At 39.9% G+C, this 20,676-nt stretch overlaps 1 protein-coding gene across 1 annotated transcript in view; it reads right to left on the reverse strand.

Moving 5' to 3' along the window:
- gfra1b (gdnf family receptor alpha 1b) overlaps nt 1–20,676 on the reverse strand; it is a 196,798-nt gene that overhangs the window by 19,329 nt on the left and 156,793 nt on the right. The window contains exon 4 of the mRNA XM_060842446.1: nt 13,121–13,466. Within this exon, the coding sequence (XP_060698429.1) occupies nt 13,121–13,466 (346 nt within the window). The remainder of the gene's footprint in view (nt 1–13,120; nt 13,467–20,676) is intronic.

The raw sequence follows: 20,676 nt of genomic DNA on the forward strand, positions 1-20,676 counted from the left end.
ATGTGCTTAATTAATACCATCCTTATTTGGTCTGGTCTACATGTAACCTCAGAAGCCCACAAATTGGCTGACTCTTAACTACCTAATTAATACTGGGATGGACATTAAATGCTGGACTAGTCAGCAATGCTCACATCCCATGTGTGAATTAAAATATGATCAAAACATGACTTTTTGCAGAGCATTGTGGGAGGCACGGTGGCACAGTGCTGCCTCACACCATGAGAGACCCGGGTTCAATTCCCACCTCAGGCGACTGACTGTGTGGAGTTTGCACGTTCTCCCCGTGTCTGCGTGGGTTTCCTCCGGGTGCTCCGGTTTCCTCCCACAGTCCACAGATGTGTGGGTCAGGTGAATTGGCCATGCTAAATTGCCCGTAGTGTTAGGTAAGGGTCGGTGTGGACTTGTTGGGCCGAAGGGCCTGTTTTCACACTGTAAGTAATCTAATCTAATAATAATTGTATTAAATTTATTTGTCACCAGTTTGTCAACCCCAGACCCAATCTTAAATGAAGGGTTACTAACCTGAGTATTTCTGAAATGTTATCTTCAAGAGATTTCAGAAGAACCCTAAACTATTTACATTGAGACCTTTGAGATGTTTGTGATTGATGACTTCAGAGTTTTCAAACCAATGAGGTTTCTGCTGAAGAGTATAACCCTTTCACTATCATCAGAGCAGCTTGACCCAGCTTACTCTCTACAACTTTGACAGACATTAGTAGACAGGGTAGCTAGGGTACAAATGTTCTGGAAGATGGCATAAACTGCTCCCAGACCATGACTCCACTTTCAACATCAAGCGACTGTGTCCATGACCATCACTAACCTGATCTCACCTGGGGAGCTACCACCACCCACCAGCCCCTCCCCTGCCATCCCCCACAACAGCCTACCACTTTACAGGCCCCAAACCCATACAGCTGGCTTCTACCTTCCTCTGAAAAATCCACAAACAGGACTGTTTGGGTAGACCTACTGCTGCAGTTTGTCCATACACCAGGGAATTAATCTTTTCCTATCATGACTCAACATTTTCCCCCTTGTCTAGTCTCTTCCCACTTACGTCCATGATTCTTCAGATGCTTCACAGCAGTTTCCAAAGTTCCAGTTGCCTAACTTACCTAACTGTCATGAGGCTGAAGGTTGTAAGCTGCACAGCACATCTAAGTGATAGTTTGAAATCACCTACTATTTGACACACTGATCCCTTTAAAGAGGTGGAGAGAATTCGCATGTCAACCACTTGACCTTCCACTAAAACTCCAAAGGTTAGTAACATTGTTTCCTGGTGAGAGGACCCCATTGTCCTGCCACACACTCCAAAGTAGATTACAATGTGGTGATGGTATGTGACATAATAATGTTTACATAGACAGTGCCTCCATATTTTCAACAATTGCTCTATAACATTTTGGCATACCTTTCAGTAACTTGCACAACTTCTTGTGTGAAGCACCTTTCATAGTCAGTCTCCAAACGGAATGCGGTGAATCAAGAAGCCCACTCACCACCACCTACCCAAGGGGAACTAGAGATGGATAATGAATGCTGGCCCAGCTGATGATACCCACATCCCATGAGTGACTAAAAAATGCCTATATTTCTATACACCTCAGCAATGTTAGAAGAATTTTGCTCCTGGCAAGCTCTCATTCGAAATTTCCATTCTCTCACTCATAATAATGATTAAGATTAGATTAGATTAGTTTCCCTACATGTAACACATGCAGACTCTGGCTGTTATTCTTTAACCCACCCAGGGCGCCAATCTCTGTGATGGTGCTTAGGAATGATGCAGTGCATCAGAGTACCTCCATAGAAGGATTTTTTTCCTTCTGAGTTAAATTCATATGGAGGTCCCTGTTGTTGTGAAGGACCTAGTGGAAAGAGAAAATGTACAAAAATTAGATTGACACTGATAAGCTGAGCAATAGTAGGCACCACATGGGCCCCAGCTATACCTACCTCTTTGTCAGGTACATGGAACAGTCCTTCTTCCGCAGTTACTCCGGCATCATTCCCTACCTTTTCCTCTGCTACATCGATGACTGTGTTGGCACCGTCTTGTGCTCCCACAAGGAGGCTGAACAGTTCATCAACTTCAGAATACCTCCCACCCTGACCTCAAGTCACTTGGACCATTTCAGACACCTCCCTCCCCTTCTTGGACCTCACCATTTCCGTTTCCGGCGACTGACTCAACACCGACATCGACTTCAAACCCACCGACTTCCACAGCTACCTTGAGTCCACCTCCTCCCGTCCCCTCTCCTGTAAAAATACCATCCCTTACTGCCAATTCCTCCGCCTCCGCCGCATCTGTTCCCAGGAGAATCAATTCCACTCCAGAACATCCCAGATGGTCTCATACTTCAAGGACTGCAATTTCCCCTCCCATGGTCAACAATGCCCTCTATCACATCTCCTCCACTGCCCGCACTTCTGCCCTTGAACCCCACCCCTCCAACCACAATAAGGATAGAACCCTCTGGTGCTTACCTTCTACCCCACCAATCTCTGGAAATAATGCATCATCCTCTGTCATTTCTGCCACCTAGAGTCAGACCCCACCACTAGATATATATAGCATTCCCCACTCCATTCTGCATTCCGCAGAGACCATTCCCTCCGGAACTCCCACATTTTGTCCACACCCCCACCAACTCACCCTCCACTCCTGGCACCACAAAAGGTGTAAAACCTGCACTCACACCTTTACCTTCACCTCCATCTGAGCCGCTAAAGGATCCTTCAACATCTGGCAGACATTTTTCTGCCCCTCCAATCACCTCATCTACTGTGTCCATTGCTTTCATTGTGGTCTCCTCTACATTGGGGAGATAGGATGTCAACTTGTGGAATGTTTCAGAGAACATATCTGGGACACACTCACTTATCAACCGCACCAATCAGTGGCTTACCACTTCACTCCCCCTCCCACTCCGCCAAGGACATACAAGTCCTGGGCCTCCTCCACTGCCAAATCCTAGCCACCCGATGCCTGGAGGAAGGACACCTCATCTTCTGCCTTGGGACCCTCCAAACACAAGGAATCAATGTCAATTTCACCAGTTTCCTCATCTCCCCTCTCCTCCCTTATCCCAGATCTAACCCCCCAACTTGGCACCGCTCTCTTGAACTGTCCTACCTGTCCATCTTCCTTCCCACCTATTCCCTACAGCTTCTGCTCCAACCTATCACCATCACCCCCCATCTATCGCATTCCTAGCTACCTTCCCCCCCCCAGCCACACCCTTCTTCCAATAATCTCTTAGTCCCCTTGAGCTCCCCCCATGTTCCTGATGAAGACCTTATGCTTGAAATGGTGACTCTCCTGCTCCTCAATGCTCACTGCCCGGCTGTGCTTTTCCAGCATTACATTTTTTGACTCTGATCTCCAGCATCTACAATCCTCACTTTCTCCCAATAGTAATAGCCTTAGCAATGTAGTTTAATCTAGCTAGGATACCTAAATGTGCATTTTTTGAGGTTCATGTAAGGCTATAATTAATAGTCACATACTTTTATCAGAAAAGCACTTGGTCTTGAAATCTACAATATAGTAAGCTACTGATCCTGAAAGCTTATAGCTCCAACTTGGAGAAGATCATGACACTTAGTGTTCTTCCTCAGTTCTACTTTTCTTGTCTTGTGTTCCACCGTTTTCTCCCACAGAGGGCAAGAATTAGTAAATAACTACTGAAAGGACATAATGCATACATGGAGCTTCAATTGGCTTTCGTGCCAAGTGAGAGCAGACTGAGGAAGAGGAGATCAAGAAGTTGCATCGAAAACAATTGGCTGGAGTGTCAATTCAGGAAGAAGTCATCAGACAAGAATGAGAGGCCAAGCAGCATACTTACGCAATAATGAAGGATGTGATGCAAAGGAAGAAATTATTTTGTGTGCTTGAGTGAAGTGCTGTACAAAGGGACCAAGAACAGGTTGCCAGAGGTTTTTGACATAAGGTGTGAAATAAAAGAGCTTTACTTAACTTGTTGCTCCTGTCACATCATTGAAGTATTTCTTGCATTTTTATCTATGCCCTGGAATAATGCTTGCAGAAATGACCATCTCCACTCCCTCTTAAAGCCTGAGGACATTAAATTTTGTTTTTATCCAGCTTTTGTTGGGAAAAAGAACTTGTACCCTTGCCCTCACCATTTCCACTATGAGCTCCAGAATGAAAGGCAATAATATCAATTAAATGAATGTAACTTCCCTTGAGAAAGTGCATTCCTGTTTTAAGTACTGTGTACCAACAAAACCCCATATATCAAGTTCAAATAACATTCCAAAGTTAAAATTCTATGGGCAGAATTCTAGTCCAACCAATGAACGCATCCACAAGATTCCTTACCCGCCTAAAACCCATTCCAGGTTCAAATCAAAGACTTGCTGTCAGATCTATTTCAATATAACTCTGTAATACACCAGGAGGAATTAGCCAGAACAGCTCCAACTGGTTCATGCTTTGATTTCTCTGTTGGATACCACTTGCCTTAATTTGAGGTCGATCCCAAGGAGCCCAGCTGTGAATGGGCAGTCATCCTGAGGTGAGGCACGGTGATAAATGCATATTCTAATTCACTCTATGCAGTAGATGAGTATCAAAATGCGAAGCAGTACTGAGTCCCATGTTCCTAGTGCTCTTCACATTTTAAATAACACATGTGCTAGATTATTTAAGTAGCACATGCAAAATTATTATTGTAGTTTATGTGTAAAAGTATACATAATCAGTTTATTTGAAATGCAGTACTAGTTATATTTTTTAATTAAGCTGTGCTTTTATCCTAAGGTTCTAAACTATTAAAATAATGGAAATAAAGGATATATTTGATGTGCTTGGTATGATTTAAAATGAAGGAAAGCACATTTGTATCATTTTATAGTTTATGCAAATTACACCATTAAAAATCTAAGATATGGGCCAATTTATGATGTTGGTCTTGGACACTGGTTTAAGCACATGCTGAATTTCATTCATGCTAATGATATGAAGGAATTAATAATGTTTTTAAATGTTGAAATAGTTGCTTCATCGCTATGCCCAGCTCAGTCCTATTATTGCAGCAAAGAACACTGATAGAATTATAATTTTGTTCCTCAGTAATGTACATTTCAATTCCTATAGTAGCAATTTGCTGTGCTACTTAGACCAAATCTTTAGTTAGACTCCACAGTCACTTGTCAGGAACACTAACATGACTGCATTAGTTCTATTTACATGGCAAATGGACTCAGTACTCAAATCAACTGCATTTAGGTTAACTCAATACATTCTGCTTTGATCCCCTGCTCATTGGGGAATTCTTTGAAAGGGCAGAATGAATATGTGAAATGGTCTCTGTAAACAATATATGGAATAGACTGTGATAATCACAAATTTCTTTCTGTTGTTGTCCAAGATTTTAACTCAATTCAACCAGTGGGGGCAGTTTTTATATGTGTTGTGAGAACTTTAGCTTGACATGACCAACAAAAATTGGTATCAGTCATTAAGCAACCAGCTGTCATGAGTAAAGTAGTAAAAATTTCAAAATACACATTCATGTCAAGAATATGCTGACAAACATCAGATTTTATGTGTATTTTAACATTACCAGAAAATCTTTCTATCACACCAACGAGATGGGTTACAATCTTATCTAGCTATTGTTAACGAGCAATGGTTATATAAAGAGGCGTTCATCAGAAGACTTTGTGCAATAAACAAATTAATCAATTTAAACTTCAAAGACTATATAAATGATGTAATACTGTGATTCGTATGATTATATAATTTCATCATAAAAAGGAAGTTCTGAGAAATGTTCAAAGCCATATTCCTCCTCTCTTTTTTTTAGCCCATATTTATGTTTTACTTTGTGTATTAGCTTTCATTAGTTGTATGGCATTTAATATGATATAGTTCAATGCCATAGATTCAAATTGTGAACTAAATAATACTTTTATTTCTCCAGATTACATTTTCCTGATGGTAGCAACCGCAGTGCCTGATTTCTGAGTGAGTAATAAAACAGTTTTGCTGCTGGCATTTAACATCGAAGGTAATGATGTACTAAAAGGGCAGAGAAGAGTAATTGCAGATTTATGTACCATGTTCACATTTTTTTCCCAAACCAGCAGAATTTTCCAAGCTGCCCCGATTTCTTTAAAAGGCATTTTTCCTCTTAATATTTTACATACTGGCAGGATCTTCTGCATCCTCTGGCTTTGAGCTTGGAGGTGGATATTAGCTCAGATCAAGATGGCCTGTCATAATGCAACAATTAAAATCGCCAGCTTGTCACTTTCTGACTATAGGGAGTTGTCCCTCAATATACCCCATGGGAACAGAGAAGTGGCAATTGACAGTCACCATCTGCCTTTGCTGCTGACCTCCCTACACCCTTCTCCATGCACTCCATACCCCATGAAATCCTGTTGTTCAAATGCCTTTGTCCTGGGTCACTCCACAATACTGGGACTCCAGTGCCTGTCCTTCCGGCAAAAGTCACAGCCTCTGCAATGGCACTGTTGAGCAAAGCTTCAAACTTGATGCTTGATTCCTGGAAAAGACCTACTAATAGCCTCAGCACAGCCTAATAGGCTTGAGATTGGTGGGCCTTCTTGAAACAACGCAACATAGTTCTCTCACTGGCTCCAGCCCACAGATAAGACCAGCAAGCCTCAATAAGGTTTTAATTATAGATGTGAGTAGTATGTTAAATAAAAAGGTGATCCAGAAATCGAAACCTAGCCATCATTTCCACTTCCAACAAAATATTGTCTGTCAATCTTTCAGTAATTTGCCAGTATAAGATATATATTGCTGGACTAAATTAAGTTAAATTAAATTGCAGGACGAATTATGGTAAATAGTCACATAAACCTGAATTCTCTTGTGTTTAGGCAGTTGAAGAATTAAATAACTGAGTTATTTAGAATAATTAAGGGATTTCACAGTGAGAAGCATTTTCTATCCAATGTTCAGTTCTGTTCTGGGCATAGGAATGTTGAAGAGAGTCAGATATTTTATTTCGTAAGTTCAAGAGAAGGAGACGCTATCAAAATCTGGTTCACAGAAACAATAAAATATCTGTTACTGTCTCCAAAAGTATACAATTGTTAATAAGATGTATCCAAATTGTACCACTCTTGACAAAAGGTGAGCCTTGTCACAGGAAACTTCTATTACTCCGATAAAAATATCTTGTTTCATTCTTGAACCTGTCAATTTAAATTTGTATCAAAAGTATCGAAAGAAGATAGCAGCTTCACCTCAGAGCAGAGTAATATGTGGTGAATTAGAATAATGCTCGTATCATTATAAATCAATATAATATATAACTCACTGTGAACAATGGCACAAAACATTTGGTGGTATCTTGTGAAATGATCAAGCTACAGATTTTGAGAAGGATGACTTTGAAGTTGTCAATTGTCTATGATCCTTTAGTTTTTCCACAAGAAATCTACTTTAATAATTAGAACATTTAAGAAATATAATGAAGCACAGAGGTGTTCTCTAGAGTTGTGTTTGACTTCGTAGTTTAACCCCAGTCTCTGGAGATGGCAATTCACAAGGGTAGCTGTTTTTTCTGACTCGCTCTGTCTGGGATGTAATCTGATCATGGCCCATGCAAGGGGAGAATTTAACTGCAGTGAATTTCATATATCATCAAGGCAGTTTGATCTATTGTGAAGCAGATAATGCTGTTGCAAGCTTTAGAGGTTTGCTGGAACAATTTCTTTCCTTCACCTCAAGTTTAATCTGTGTCCTCTAGTTCTGGATAACTCTGCCCCAGGGAGGGGACTTTGTCTGTTTATCCTATTCTTGCCCCTCATGGCTTTATGGGCCTCTGTGGGATCGCCCCTCAGCCTCCGACACTCCAGGGAAAACAGCCTCATCTTATTCAAGCTCTCCCTATGTCTCATGCCCTCCAATCCTGGCAACATCCTTGTGGATCTTTTCTGGGCCCTTTCAGATTTCACAGCATCCTCCCAATGGGAAGAAGACCAGAAATGCTTTAAAAGGAACTGCTCACATTTTAGTATTGATGCCTCAATCTGATGTCCCTATGAAATAAATTATGCCACCTAATGTGTTTCTTAGATATATTGTTTGAACAGCATTAACTGATATGGCTGCAACTAATATTATGACAAGTATTTTTTGTTACTGCATTTGAATAATTGAAATTAACTGACCCTTATAGGACATCGATAGTCACAGGTGAGGTGCTGAAAGACTGGAGGTTGGCCAATGTGGTGCCACTGTTTAAGAAGGGTGGTAAGGTCAAGGCAGGGAACTATAGACTGGTGAGCCTGATGTCGGTGGTGGGCAAGTTGTTGGAGGGAATCCTGAGGGACAGGATATACATGTATTTGGAAAGGCAAGGACTGATTAGGGATAATCAACATGGCTTTGTGCATGGGAAATCATGTCTCACAAACTTGATTGAGTTTTTTGAAGAAGTAACAAAGATGATTGATGAGAGCAGAGCAGTAGATGTGATCTATATGGACTTCAGTAAGGCATTCGACAAGGTTCCCCATGGGAAACTGATTAGCAAGTTTAGATCTCATGGAACACAGGGAGAACTAGCCATTTGGATACAGAACTGGCTCAAAGGTAGAAGACAGAGGGTGGTGGTGGAGGGTTGTTTTTAAGACTGGAGGCCTGTGACCAGTGGAGTTCCACAAGGATCGGTACTGGGTGCTCTATTTTTTGTCATTTACATAAATGATTTGGACGTGAGCATAAGAGGTACAGTTAGTAAGTTTGCAGATTACATCAAAATTGGAGGTGTAGTGGACAGTGAAGAAGGTTACCTCAGATTACAACAGGATCTGGACCAGATGGGCCAATGGGCTGAGAAGTGGCAGGTGGAGTTTAATTCAGAAAAATGTGAGGTGCTGCATTTTGGGAAAGCAAATCTTAGCAGGACTTATACGCTTAATGATAAGGTGGGAGGGAGTGTTGCTGAACAAAGAGACCTTGGAGTGCAGGTTCATAGCTCCTTGAAAATGGAGTTGCAGGTAGATATGATAGTGAAGAAGGCGTTTGGTATGCTTTCCTAGATTGGTCAGAATATTGAGTACAGGAGTTGGGAGGTCATGTTGCGGCTGCACAGGACATTGGTTAGGCCACTGATGGAATATTGCATGCAATTCTGGTCTCCTTTCTATTGGAAAGATGTTGTGAAACTTCAAAGAGTTCAGAAAAGATTTATAAGCATGTCCTAGGGTTGGAGGATTTGACCTATAAGGAGAGGCTTAACAGGCTTGGGCTATTATCCCTGGAGTGTTGGAGGCTGAGGGGTGACCTTATAAAGGTTTACAAAATTATGAGGGGCATGGATAGGGTAAATAGGCAAAGTCTTTTTGCTGGGGTCAGGGAGTTCAGAACTAGAGGGCATCGGTTTAGGTTGAGAGGGGAAGGTTAAAAAAGAGACCTATGGGGCAACTTTTTCACACAGAGAGTGGTATGTGTGTGGAATGAGCTGCCAGCAGAAGTGGTGGAAGCTGGTACAATTGCAACATTTAAGAGGCATTTGGATGGGTATATGAATAGGAAGGACTTGGAGTGATATGGGCCAGGTGCTGGCATGTGGGACTAGATTGGGTTGGGATATCTGGTACCGGAATGAACATGTTGGACTGAAGGGTCTGTTTCCATGCTGTACATTTCTATGACTCTATGACTCTATGCTACCTGTGTGTCCAATAAATTATTTCAAATGAGCCTCATGTTAACAAGTCAGTCAGAATTATGTTTACATACATGGGACAGGCAAAAGTCCCATTTCCTAATCTTACATTGTTGTGGAGGACATACAGTCAAAGAGTCATAGAGATATACAGCATGGAAACAGGCCCTGCGGTCCAACTCATCCATGCTGACCAGATATCCTAAACTAATCTAGTCCTAATTTCCAGCACTTAGCCCATATCTCTCCAAATCCTTCCTATTCATATACCCATTCAGATGCCTTTTAAATGTTGTAATTGTATCAGCCTCCACCACATCCTCTGGCAGTTCATTCCATACACGCATTACCATCTGCATGAAAAAGTTGCCCTTTAGGTCCCTTTTAATTTTTTCTCTCATCCTAAACCTATGCCCTCTAGTTCTGGACTTGCCCACCCCAGGGAAAATATCTTATCTATTTATCCTATCCATGCTTCCATGATTTTGTAAACCTCTATAAGTCACCCCTCAGCCTGTGACACTCCAGGGAAAACAGTTCCAGCCTATTCAGCCTCTCCCTATAGCTCAAAGCCTCCAACCCTGGCAACATCCTTGTAAATCTTTTCTGAACCCTTTCAAGGCCTTATTGAGTTGAAGAAAGTTTGTCATGGAGCCAGAAGCTCTGGATTTGAATCCCATTTCAGTACTTGATGATCAAAGAGGGTGTGTTCATGATTCAGACAAACAAGGTAAATATCAACTTGTAAGTCCTCCCTAAAAATACCAATTCCAGCTGGTAACAATGGAGAAGATTCCTTATCTGTCATGCAATGGCAAAAACAATTGATGGCTATGCCATCACTGTCCATAATTCTGATCTAAAAATGCATCATGCTACAATACTTCTTTGGGGAGCAGATTAGCTCAGTCAGCTTGATGTGTGTGACTGGTGCCAACAGCACAGGGTATCATCTCCATGCCAGTTGGGCTGTATTTGGGACCTGCCTCCTTACCTAATCCATGGTGAAGATCGCCACACTATAGATTCAACCTATTTTTGGGCAGACAACTAAGTAAGAGAAAGGACCTTTACTGGGCTAAAATAATATAAGGTGATATAAAGTGCTTGTTATGCATTTTTAAAGAGTCATTTAAGGTAGTGAACTCCTTGCTAACTATTTATCAAAAACAGTAAAAGCAAAGTACTGTGAATGGTGGACATCAGAAATAAATCTGAAAAAAAAAAGCAAGTGTTGGGGATTCTCAGTAGCTCTTGGAGTATGTGTGGAGAAAGAGACAGAGTTAAAGGCAGCACAGTGACTCAGTGGTTCGCAACACTGCCTCAGTGCCAGTGATCTGGATTCAATTCCAGCCTTGGGCAGCTGTCCATGTGGAGTTTTGCACATTCGCCCTGCATCTGCATGGGTTTCCTCCGGGTGTTATGATTTCTTCCCACAGTCCAAAGATGCGCAGGTTAGGTGGATTGGCCATGCTAAATTGCCCATAATATCCAAAGATGTGCAGGCTAGGTGGGTTAGCCATGGGAAATGCAGGATTACAGGAAGAAGATAGGGAGGTGGACTACTCTTTGGAGGATCTGTGTCAACTTGATGGGCTGAATGACCTGCTTCCACACTGTAGGGATTCTCATGTTTCAAGTCCAATATGGCTCTTCTTCAGAACATAAAATGGTATATTAGACTCACACATTAACACTATTTCTCTCTCCTCAGTTGCTGCCAGACCTGCGGCTTATCTCTGGCACTATTTGATTTCCTTCTTAAAGTGTTGAATTTTGTTCTCACAATTCAAGCAACTTCAGAGCTGAGGAGCCCAAGATTTCCCACTATTTGATCACTGAACTACTGACAAACACTTACAGATCATGCACATAACAAAAACTGCATACATCAAAATAAATGGCTTTCCACGCTGTCACAATGTCCAAATAATGCCTTCAATTGCTCTAGCATAATGGTTTCAATTCCCATTTCAACTATTTTGAGATCTCGATATATTACGTTGCAAATTTAGCATCACATTCTTGGCTGTATTGTGTCATACACACATGCCCACAAAAACATGGCTAGTGTTGTACTGTATTTGCCGAAGGATTTTTACAGTAAGCAGGCAGATTTACATCCATTAAAACTGGCTGAAGGTTAAGGTCCCAACCAATGTTAATTCATTGTAATACCCAATCACCAAAAATATTGCAGTATTTATCATCCTGATTACCTTACTGGGGGATCAGTGCATGTTAATTGCTTATGAAAAAAAACTAGCAAATAAATCTTAAAAACTAAGGAATTATTGATAGTCCTTTGAAGCTCAGCAGTAACTTCCATGTGTGGAATATCACACCAGTGATTGCACATGTTATTGTTCCATCACAAAGCATATTAGACATGAATGACATTGTTGAGTGTAAATTATCAAGTGTTCTTCAGCAATAGAATAAATGAAAAATCTTATTAACTACTTTGATATTCAAAACTATGAAATGGTGAATTAATGATGAAAGCGACTCCAGAGCCACAGTCCAGTAGGTTTCAGATGCCACTGGCAGCCAACGGAACAGAAAAATTGGGTTGCATTTAGAACAGGTGGCCAATTTCCTATCAGCTTTTTTTTCACCCTTGCTAAAGTTGAATTTAATCCTCTCAAAGATTTAATCATCATTTTCCACCAACATGTAATGTCACTTGCCCTTCATTGACAATTTTTGCTCAAGCTGTTAAACAAAGCATCGAGGAACTGCAGACTGCTCTATTTTATCAGAGATGAGTTTGACAGGATTGGTACAGAAGCATATTACCTGCTATTCAGTGAAGACAGAAATAATTGCTATGGTCATTATGTCTACTAACTAATGCATTCAATAAGAATTCATTTATGATTTTGCAAACACATAGTAACCAGAGGAAATCTTTCCTCACAGAATGGCTTTAAAAACACATCTGAGTGAAGAAGCAGAGTAGTAAAGAACACAAATAGGAACAAATTATCAGCAAATAGTTTATACCATTATTTCTTAATGGTGCATAAAACACAGATGCTGAGATATTATTCCAGTTACGTAATGTTTATATATGCAATATATAATTGAGCATAGTGAAAATTACAATGAAGTCCGTAGAGTGAAGCAGAATTTTGCAATATTCATGGACAATGTACAATTTTTAGCTTTTCCCATGGACTGCAGTTCGTTTTGCTCTAAGTCTGGTTCAAACCTCTAGGTAATTCATTTCGGTTATCAACCATTTCACTGGAACTAACAACAAGAAACAGACTTTTATTATTTTGCTCTAGTTGTCAGGTTTTCCCAGTTGCCCAATACCCTGGTGGAAATTCTGAAACAGAATCTTGGCAATTTTAGCAGCTATAAACTTCTTTCTGCATTCTCATTAATCACTTCTCTGCCAACTGGTATCTTACCTGCAGATGTAATTTGTCTTGCACATATCAGCCAAAGACAAGCAATTTGGCTTTTCATCATCCTGGTAAGAGCAAATAGGCACAATCATCTGTCGTCGTCGTTCTATGCAAGCCATATCCCGACAGGAACAGAACAGCATGCCATAGGTGTATTTTGCAGGAACACGGTCAAAGAATTGTCGCAGGGCTCTGTGGCACTTTCTCCGGTTGCAGATCTCTGATGCAGAAACACGGGCTGTGCAGGGCGAGATGTACATCGATCGGAATTTTTTGCAGTTATCATTCAGGTTGCAAGCTTTAGCACCATCCAAACAACTGTTTCCCTTTGGACCTATGCGTTCTGCACCTGATACAAAAGAAATTGCATATCACAGATATTGTAATAATTTCTTTTTATAATGATGTTCCCTTACATGTTTGGATGCTACTTACCTATAAGGAAAATAGCTTTCAATACTTTATAATGAAATTTGATTAAACCTTGAGTTGTAATGAAGACAACTGTATGATCACTATAGAGGTAAACACACAATATTAATTTTTGGAATGAAATCTTTGATGAGTATTTAAGAGTAATTTCAAAACATTTTGCAAGTACTTTCAGTGTTCAAGTCTTCTTCTCATCTAATTGTTTCCTGTTGTTGCCACTGGCCCAATTGCATCTGTCCACTCAGGTGTAATGATTTACTTAAGGAGTACAGCTCCAAAAAAACAGATTAAATAAAGTCAGTTTAACTTGCTCTCCACATAATTGGATGTCTACCTAAAAATCAGCAAGAGAACTTGAAAAAAAATGATTTGGTTGATTGGGTGCATTGTCAGGATGCTATAAAATAAGGTGTTAAGGATGACCACTATATTGGCAACAGGAACAATTTACCCAAAGCTTAGAAATCTTTTGTGAGTTTTTCACCTCTTAATGCGTAGCACGTTTAAACAAAGTTCTTGCCATTACTTGCCATTTTCAAAAGCTTGAAATTTAACTTGAAGATCAGTAGCCCATTTAAAGATAGTTAATGTTCTTTGTGGTAGTGGAAGCAGGGTCAGTAATAACTTTCAAAAGAGCCTAGAAAGAGAAAAGTGATCAGGCAATAGGAGAAGATCGGGCAATAGGGGAAGAATCAGGATTAATTGAAAAACTCCTCTGTCCTGTATGATTCCATGATGACTCCTGAAGTCACACCATTTGAACAGCAGGATAAGCAATAATTTTAGTTTGCTCTGGCTTTTTGTGGTACTTAGATTAGGACACTATGCCCAGTCAGTGCAATGTCCCAGTCACCAACAGGACTAATATTTGATCTTGAAACCTTGCAATTTAAAAATTGTGAGACGATTGTTGGTTCCTCTGGTTAAGACAGATTTTGTGATTTTGTGTTCTTGAGCTTTGCGTGATAGGATTACATGTCTGGAATTGACAAAGAAGGTCAGTTGGCGTTACAGTAGTTTGCATCTGTTAAAACTAGTGGTTGTCAGCACAGGGACAATGAGCTGATCAGCAGTTCCTCTGCTGTTCCATTTTGTGATTCTAACAGATGACTGGTTAATATATTTAGGATGAGGTTGCCTAAAACAAAATTGGGAATAGTATAGGGTTTTATCTTGTTTGATGATTAAATACTTGTGGGTTGCTTAAAATAAGCAGATTGTTGTCATTGATATCTTTCTGGCTGCAAGCACAATTCATCATGTATTTCTTTAGGTTTCAATCATTGTCACCTTACACAGCTATCTTTGGCTGAGTAATACTTTGTGGCAATATCTCTCTATATGATAAAGTCATACTCTATACAGCAGATCACAATCATTCTGAGATCTTTGTAAAAGTATCCTGGAGCAAGACCATGAGCTGGCACAGTTAGGACCTTTATTTTATGTTTTGCTAACCTCTATGAAGAGAGTTTGTCGATAATGTGGTTGTTCTTGTTTGGAAAGAAAAAGATATATCCAGTGTTCCTGGGCCCACAAGTAATTTCAAAGCATTAATTTGAATTAATGGTCATAAAATGTGATAGATGTCATCAGTGTAGTGAGTATTCACATCATGATTCTGTAATACCATTCTTATCACTGAATCATTGGGTGACTCTGTGCTGAACTACTCAGAGTCCTACAACAGCGTTCCCAAGCTTGTTCCCAGCATTTTACCTTTTTCATGTTTGAAAATTGTTGCAATTTCCACAAAGAACTAAGAGAGAGGTTGAATGAGACCTATGAAAGAGAGGGGGATGTATTGTTGAAGTGGGGCCAGTATGGTACAGAAGGAGCGCACTTGTAATAACTTAGTCAAATGCTTCATTGTAGTAATTACTGCTTTAGACTTGACTCCAAGATGTCAGCTTGGGGTCTTAACTACCATTTCGGTTTGCCCTGTGCTCCACTGTTGTGTGTGCTGGGGCCAGTTTTCAAATAGTTCAAGAAAGGTGGAATGTTTACAGAAATTGAAAGCTTCTTGATTTATTTATCAGATTTCAGAAATTCATTTGAAGACTAGTATCTATATCACTCATTGTTTGGAGTAATGAATGCATCACAGATGGTACACAGTCTGGTGGCTTTGTGCCTGTCCTACAAATGGTGCTGGACTCTACTTTGCTTATTTATGTAGCCTTTAGCCTATTTAAGATATGTGTTTACAGGCATGTATGACAATTGCATTAGGTGGCATTTGAGCATCAATAGAGAATTTGAGTTGTGACTCCCTAGCCCCACATTACTGACTGTCCAATTATGATGGAAATGCACAGGAATTTCTTCTCAAGACCTTCATGAATTCCTAGTCCGGAGAGCTGTAGTGGTGGAATCTTTGAATCTTTGAACATACTCAAATTTGATACACAGATTCTTGAACTGTAGGTGAGTCAAGAATTATGGGGAATAGCCAAGGACATGAATTCAGGATGAAGTTCAGATCAGCCATGTTGTTTTCATTGATAAAGCAGGTACGAGGTGCCATATGACTGTCTCTTGGTCCTATCTCTTATTTTCTTATGTTTTTCACTTAGGAAATATGCAACGAGCAGGTGAAAACTTCTCCTAATAGCCATAACCTCACCTGCCTCTACACTTCAATATAATAGGTCCTATAGTGTTATTTAAAGTCAAAAAGAGGAACTTTCATTGTCCCTTGGTTGACATTTATTTATCAACGAACAAAACCAAAATGGATCAACTCAGCACTGCTGGGATACTGCTGAGTACAAATTGGCTGATGTGCTTTCCTACTGAACAACAGGGAGCACACTTCAAAAGTAATTCATTGATTGTGAAGGTCTTGTAATAGAAGTTCATTTCTTTTTCCTCTCTGTGGTCACAGACCAGCTATATGAAAGGGTAAAATCAAGAGTTGGAACATTTATAGATACACATACGCCATCAATAACACTTTAGGGAAACCTATACAGAAAACAGAAATGCCAAGTTTTTTTTCACTGCTAGCTGGTTTCCATGGAGAAATTAGGGTTGCAGTTGGTCCTGGCAAAAAAAATGTGCTGCAGCTGCTTGATGCCGCTGGCACTCCTGGTTGTGAGATTTTGACAGCTATCTTCTATTGTTATTTAGAAAGGAAACAGTAGAATAAAAATTCACAGTTGTCTTCACCTCAACAGTCACTGACAGTGTTGTTCCCGTACTGGGATTAGTTTGAAGTTTTGATTGTAGAAGACTGCATATTGCTGTCACTGTTTCATGATCCATAGCCTCATAAGATAAATCATTTCTAACAAGCTAAGGGAACTGATCCTTGGTCTCTGCACACAGATAATTGGGTGAGGGCAGGTGTAGATCATGAACAAAGATCATGTTGCTTGAGAGCCTCTGCTGCTTCCTCTAGAACCAGCAAATAAAGCAGCAAACCAAGAAATCTTATGTTTAGAGGTGTTGTACTGTCACATTAAATTGCAGTTGACATCCATTCATAGATGAAAGGCATGAACCTGATTAACAAAACAAAACACAGATACAACATGCTTAAAAAGCAGTGCAAAAACTTAAAGGAAGGAACAAATGCAAGCAAAAAGCTAATTTGATAATTCAACAAACACAATAACTTGTGAAAGTACGGTCCAATGCCACAAGACAATAAGAAAACCAACACATTGCAGTCTCCTGGCATTGTAATTTATTTTTCGAAATATTTTTGCTCAGCAAATACTATTTGTGTCTCTCATGTCCTTTGTTTTGTTGCATGATAACTTAATGAATTTAGCAGCCCATTCATCTAAATAATGTGCACATATTGGCTGTCCATACTGGATGTGATTTGGAGGTGCTGGTGTTGGACTGGGGTGTACAAAGTTAACAATCACACAACGCCAAGTTATAGTCCAACAGGTTTATTTGGAAGCACTAGCTTTCGGAGTACTGGTCCTTCATCAGGACAACTTCCCCATGTTACAAAGTTTTTCATGGAATTGAAAAGTTAATGCAACCTGCAATTATCACCGAAGATTAAGTGAGATATTTGGGAAAGTGAATTCTTTTTTGCAAGTTGTTTTCTCTACCTTGGGCAAGTTTTGACTTTTCAATAAAATAATATCCATTTGATTTGGAAAGAAAACTATAAAAACATTTGATAGTGAAAAGAATACTATGATTTTGGTTTACTGCTACAAAACATACGTTATGCTTTTTCCAATATTACTGAACAAGGTGCTATTTGCACAATATTACCTTGGATTGGTTTTACAGCAGTCAACCCTAAAATATTCATTTACACCAAACTGAGATTACAGATATGGAATTGCTCATGTTACTCAAGTGAAAACAAAGGGAACCAAAGAAAAAATATGAATATATCAGAAATATACTCAGATGTCACGACTAGAGTACAGACTTTCAGTTTTTTTGCTTTGCCAGATTTTGTAAATTAGTCCAACAATAGAATGTACTTCTCCGTGTTCTCAATTACTGAAACAAGGTCAAAGAGATGATATTTGCATTTTATTTGACTAAGGCTGAATTGCATCGGGTTTTTTTGGAGGATTTCTCACTTGCAAGGCCTAATGGATAGTTTTATCCGATTTTACCAATATCACCTCATTAATTGACAATCATCCCATCCCCCACTGGTGTCTCTCATGTCTGATTTCTGCCCCACCTTACCAGCTGGAATTTCCAGAACAGTAGATATCTACAAAAACATTGACATCCCATGCACCTACAGTGTCTTGAAAAGCCTATGGTGCACACGGATGAGCCCAAACAGTTCAGTGCTGCCTTATATGGTTCCTGACATTTGCACTGGGCATGGTAGGCAGGGAAACTTTGGTGTTCCATTTGCAGGCAGGAACTTGGAGGTCCTGGTGGATGCAATGGTGCCAACATGGAACATTCTCTTCCCCCCAGGACAAGCAACAGAGGTTAAGACAACTAACCATACCAGCCTGGTCCAAGGCTGCCACCTGTCTCAGCTATCTGGAGGATTGCCCAGCAAGGTAGGAAGGGCAATGTCCTTCACCACTTTACCAGGGAAGGTGCCAAAATCTTCTTTCACACTTACTCTATCTGTGCTACTGTACTCAACTCAAATCAAGCCTCATGCTCTTTCTCTTCTCTATTGCCTGCAACACCTTCCTTCACTTACTGTCACCCAATCCAAGTCCTGAAATCAAGAATCCTACATACACGCTGTGCTGCCTACTCACTTTCTCAGGACATTTCCAGACCTGCAACTAAAAAAACAGCTGCACCATCATTTTCATCTCTCATTCCAGGAGAAGTGAATGAGCAGTTAGAGGTGCAGTCTGGTACAATCTGTGTGCTGAGTGCATGCCCCTGAGTGCACAATGAGTACAGCAGCATTACAATGACAGTTAGCAATGCAGTCCAAGGTGTAGCATTGAAGGATAACGTAAGTCAATCAGAGATGTACCTTTAGTGTTCTTGGAGGCTGGCACATGTTGAATGCCAATGTCCGTAGATGTAGAGTGCGTGTGGCTAGTGTCCATGGAGTGTACCTGTGCTTGCTATCCAATATAATGGCCATTCAGAGCAAGTGGCAAGTTGAACCCACCAAGCGCTAGCTCTGGCTTCCTTGTTGGGTTTTCTCAACATTGAGCTTGTTTGAAAAGTTTGATAAGATGGGAGGCTGAATACTAATGTGGCGAGTTGCAGTGTTAACAAGACATTTGATTATCAATAATTACCATCAATTGGTAATTTGCCACTACCTGGCAAGAGTTTCACTGTGCCACTTGTGAAGAGCATAACAGATGGACCAAGGTGACCTCAATGTGGAAGTCTGCTTCACAGGACTTGATATCTGATTTGCCACACATTTTGCCATAGCCCACATTGCACAGACTGCTGTAAGATTTTCCCCAAAGTGTTACTTTATAGCAAAGGTGACTGATATATGTGACATATCAAGAAGATATTCAAGTCCTTTTAAGAGTTGCTGAACGGCAAGAAAAATAACTTGAGGAATGCTATAGTAGTAGATCTTGTAACAAGATAATTGCCTGTACCACAGGACAAATGGCAGTTTTAAATCAATTTCAAAGCCAGCATTGATAATATTTTGATGATTGTTTGACAGCACAGACTTGAGTACCGATGATAAAAAAACAATCAAAGTTTTCCTCTTACACTGATCAGGATAATTCACAAGAAACAGCAAAGAAAAGATGAAACAATGTATATATTGTACAAGTACAGAATTTTGGATGGTTGGCAACAGGTAATCTAATTGGCAGAGATGTTACCATGGAGAATGCATTAGTTAATGATGATTGACAGATAATTGTCAAACTTCGCTTATGTTGTAAACAAGGCATTTGACTCTGATTTACCAGGGCATTGTGCTGAAGCTCTCACTTATCTTGCAACATTGAAACAGGCAGCCATGTAGCATCCAGTACATGCAAATATGTCATACCATGACATACTGACAACCTTAAATTCATTGTCAGTGTAATTCTTTGCACACTCAGGATAACTTAGCAAATGTTTCCAATCATGGAATCACATCTAATGCTAGATATTGTTGGACCAATCAGAATCAATCTGGCTTGTTTAAACTGTAATCAACTTGGCAGTTACCTGTCAGTCATCATTAATCAGTGGATTCTCCATTGCAATGCCTCTAATAATTAGAGTCTGCGTGCCAACAGTCAGCACTATCCTCTCAAATGTAGATATTGTCATCCTTTTACTTTGCAAACTGTCAGGGTGAGTGAAAGTTTAAAATATTTGACAAAATGGTTATTTATTGTCAATATTTTAATGGCAATATTATAGCAAGTCTAAAGATGGCAACTTAGAAAAAAGAAAATCTCAGAAAATAAAAATTATTGGCTGACATACATCAATTTTCACTGTCTCGAAGAACGATAATCCTGTATGGGAAAAGCAAATCTCCTAAAGTCTTACAAAATAACAGGCTAATCTGTTGGTGAGTAATCTCCTTGTTAATATAGTAAGAATTAGTTTCCAAATTCAAGGAAGAATTGGTGTTGCAGGAATGTCCATTTAGAAATAGTTGTCATTTTTAAAAAGATTTACTTTGGCAGGAAGAAAGGGAGGAAACAATATAAAGAAAATGTTTCCATTATGGA

This window comes from Hemiscyllium ocellatum, chromosome 22 (genome assembly GCF_020745735.1).
Source record: "Hemiscyllium ocellatum isolate sHemOce1 chromosome 22, sHemOce1.pat.X.cur, whole genome shotgun sequence".
NCBI classification, from domain to species: Eukaryota; Metazoa; Chordata; class Chondrichthyes; order Orectolobiformes; family Hemiscylliidae; genus Hemiscyllium; species Hemiscyllium ocellatum.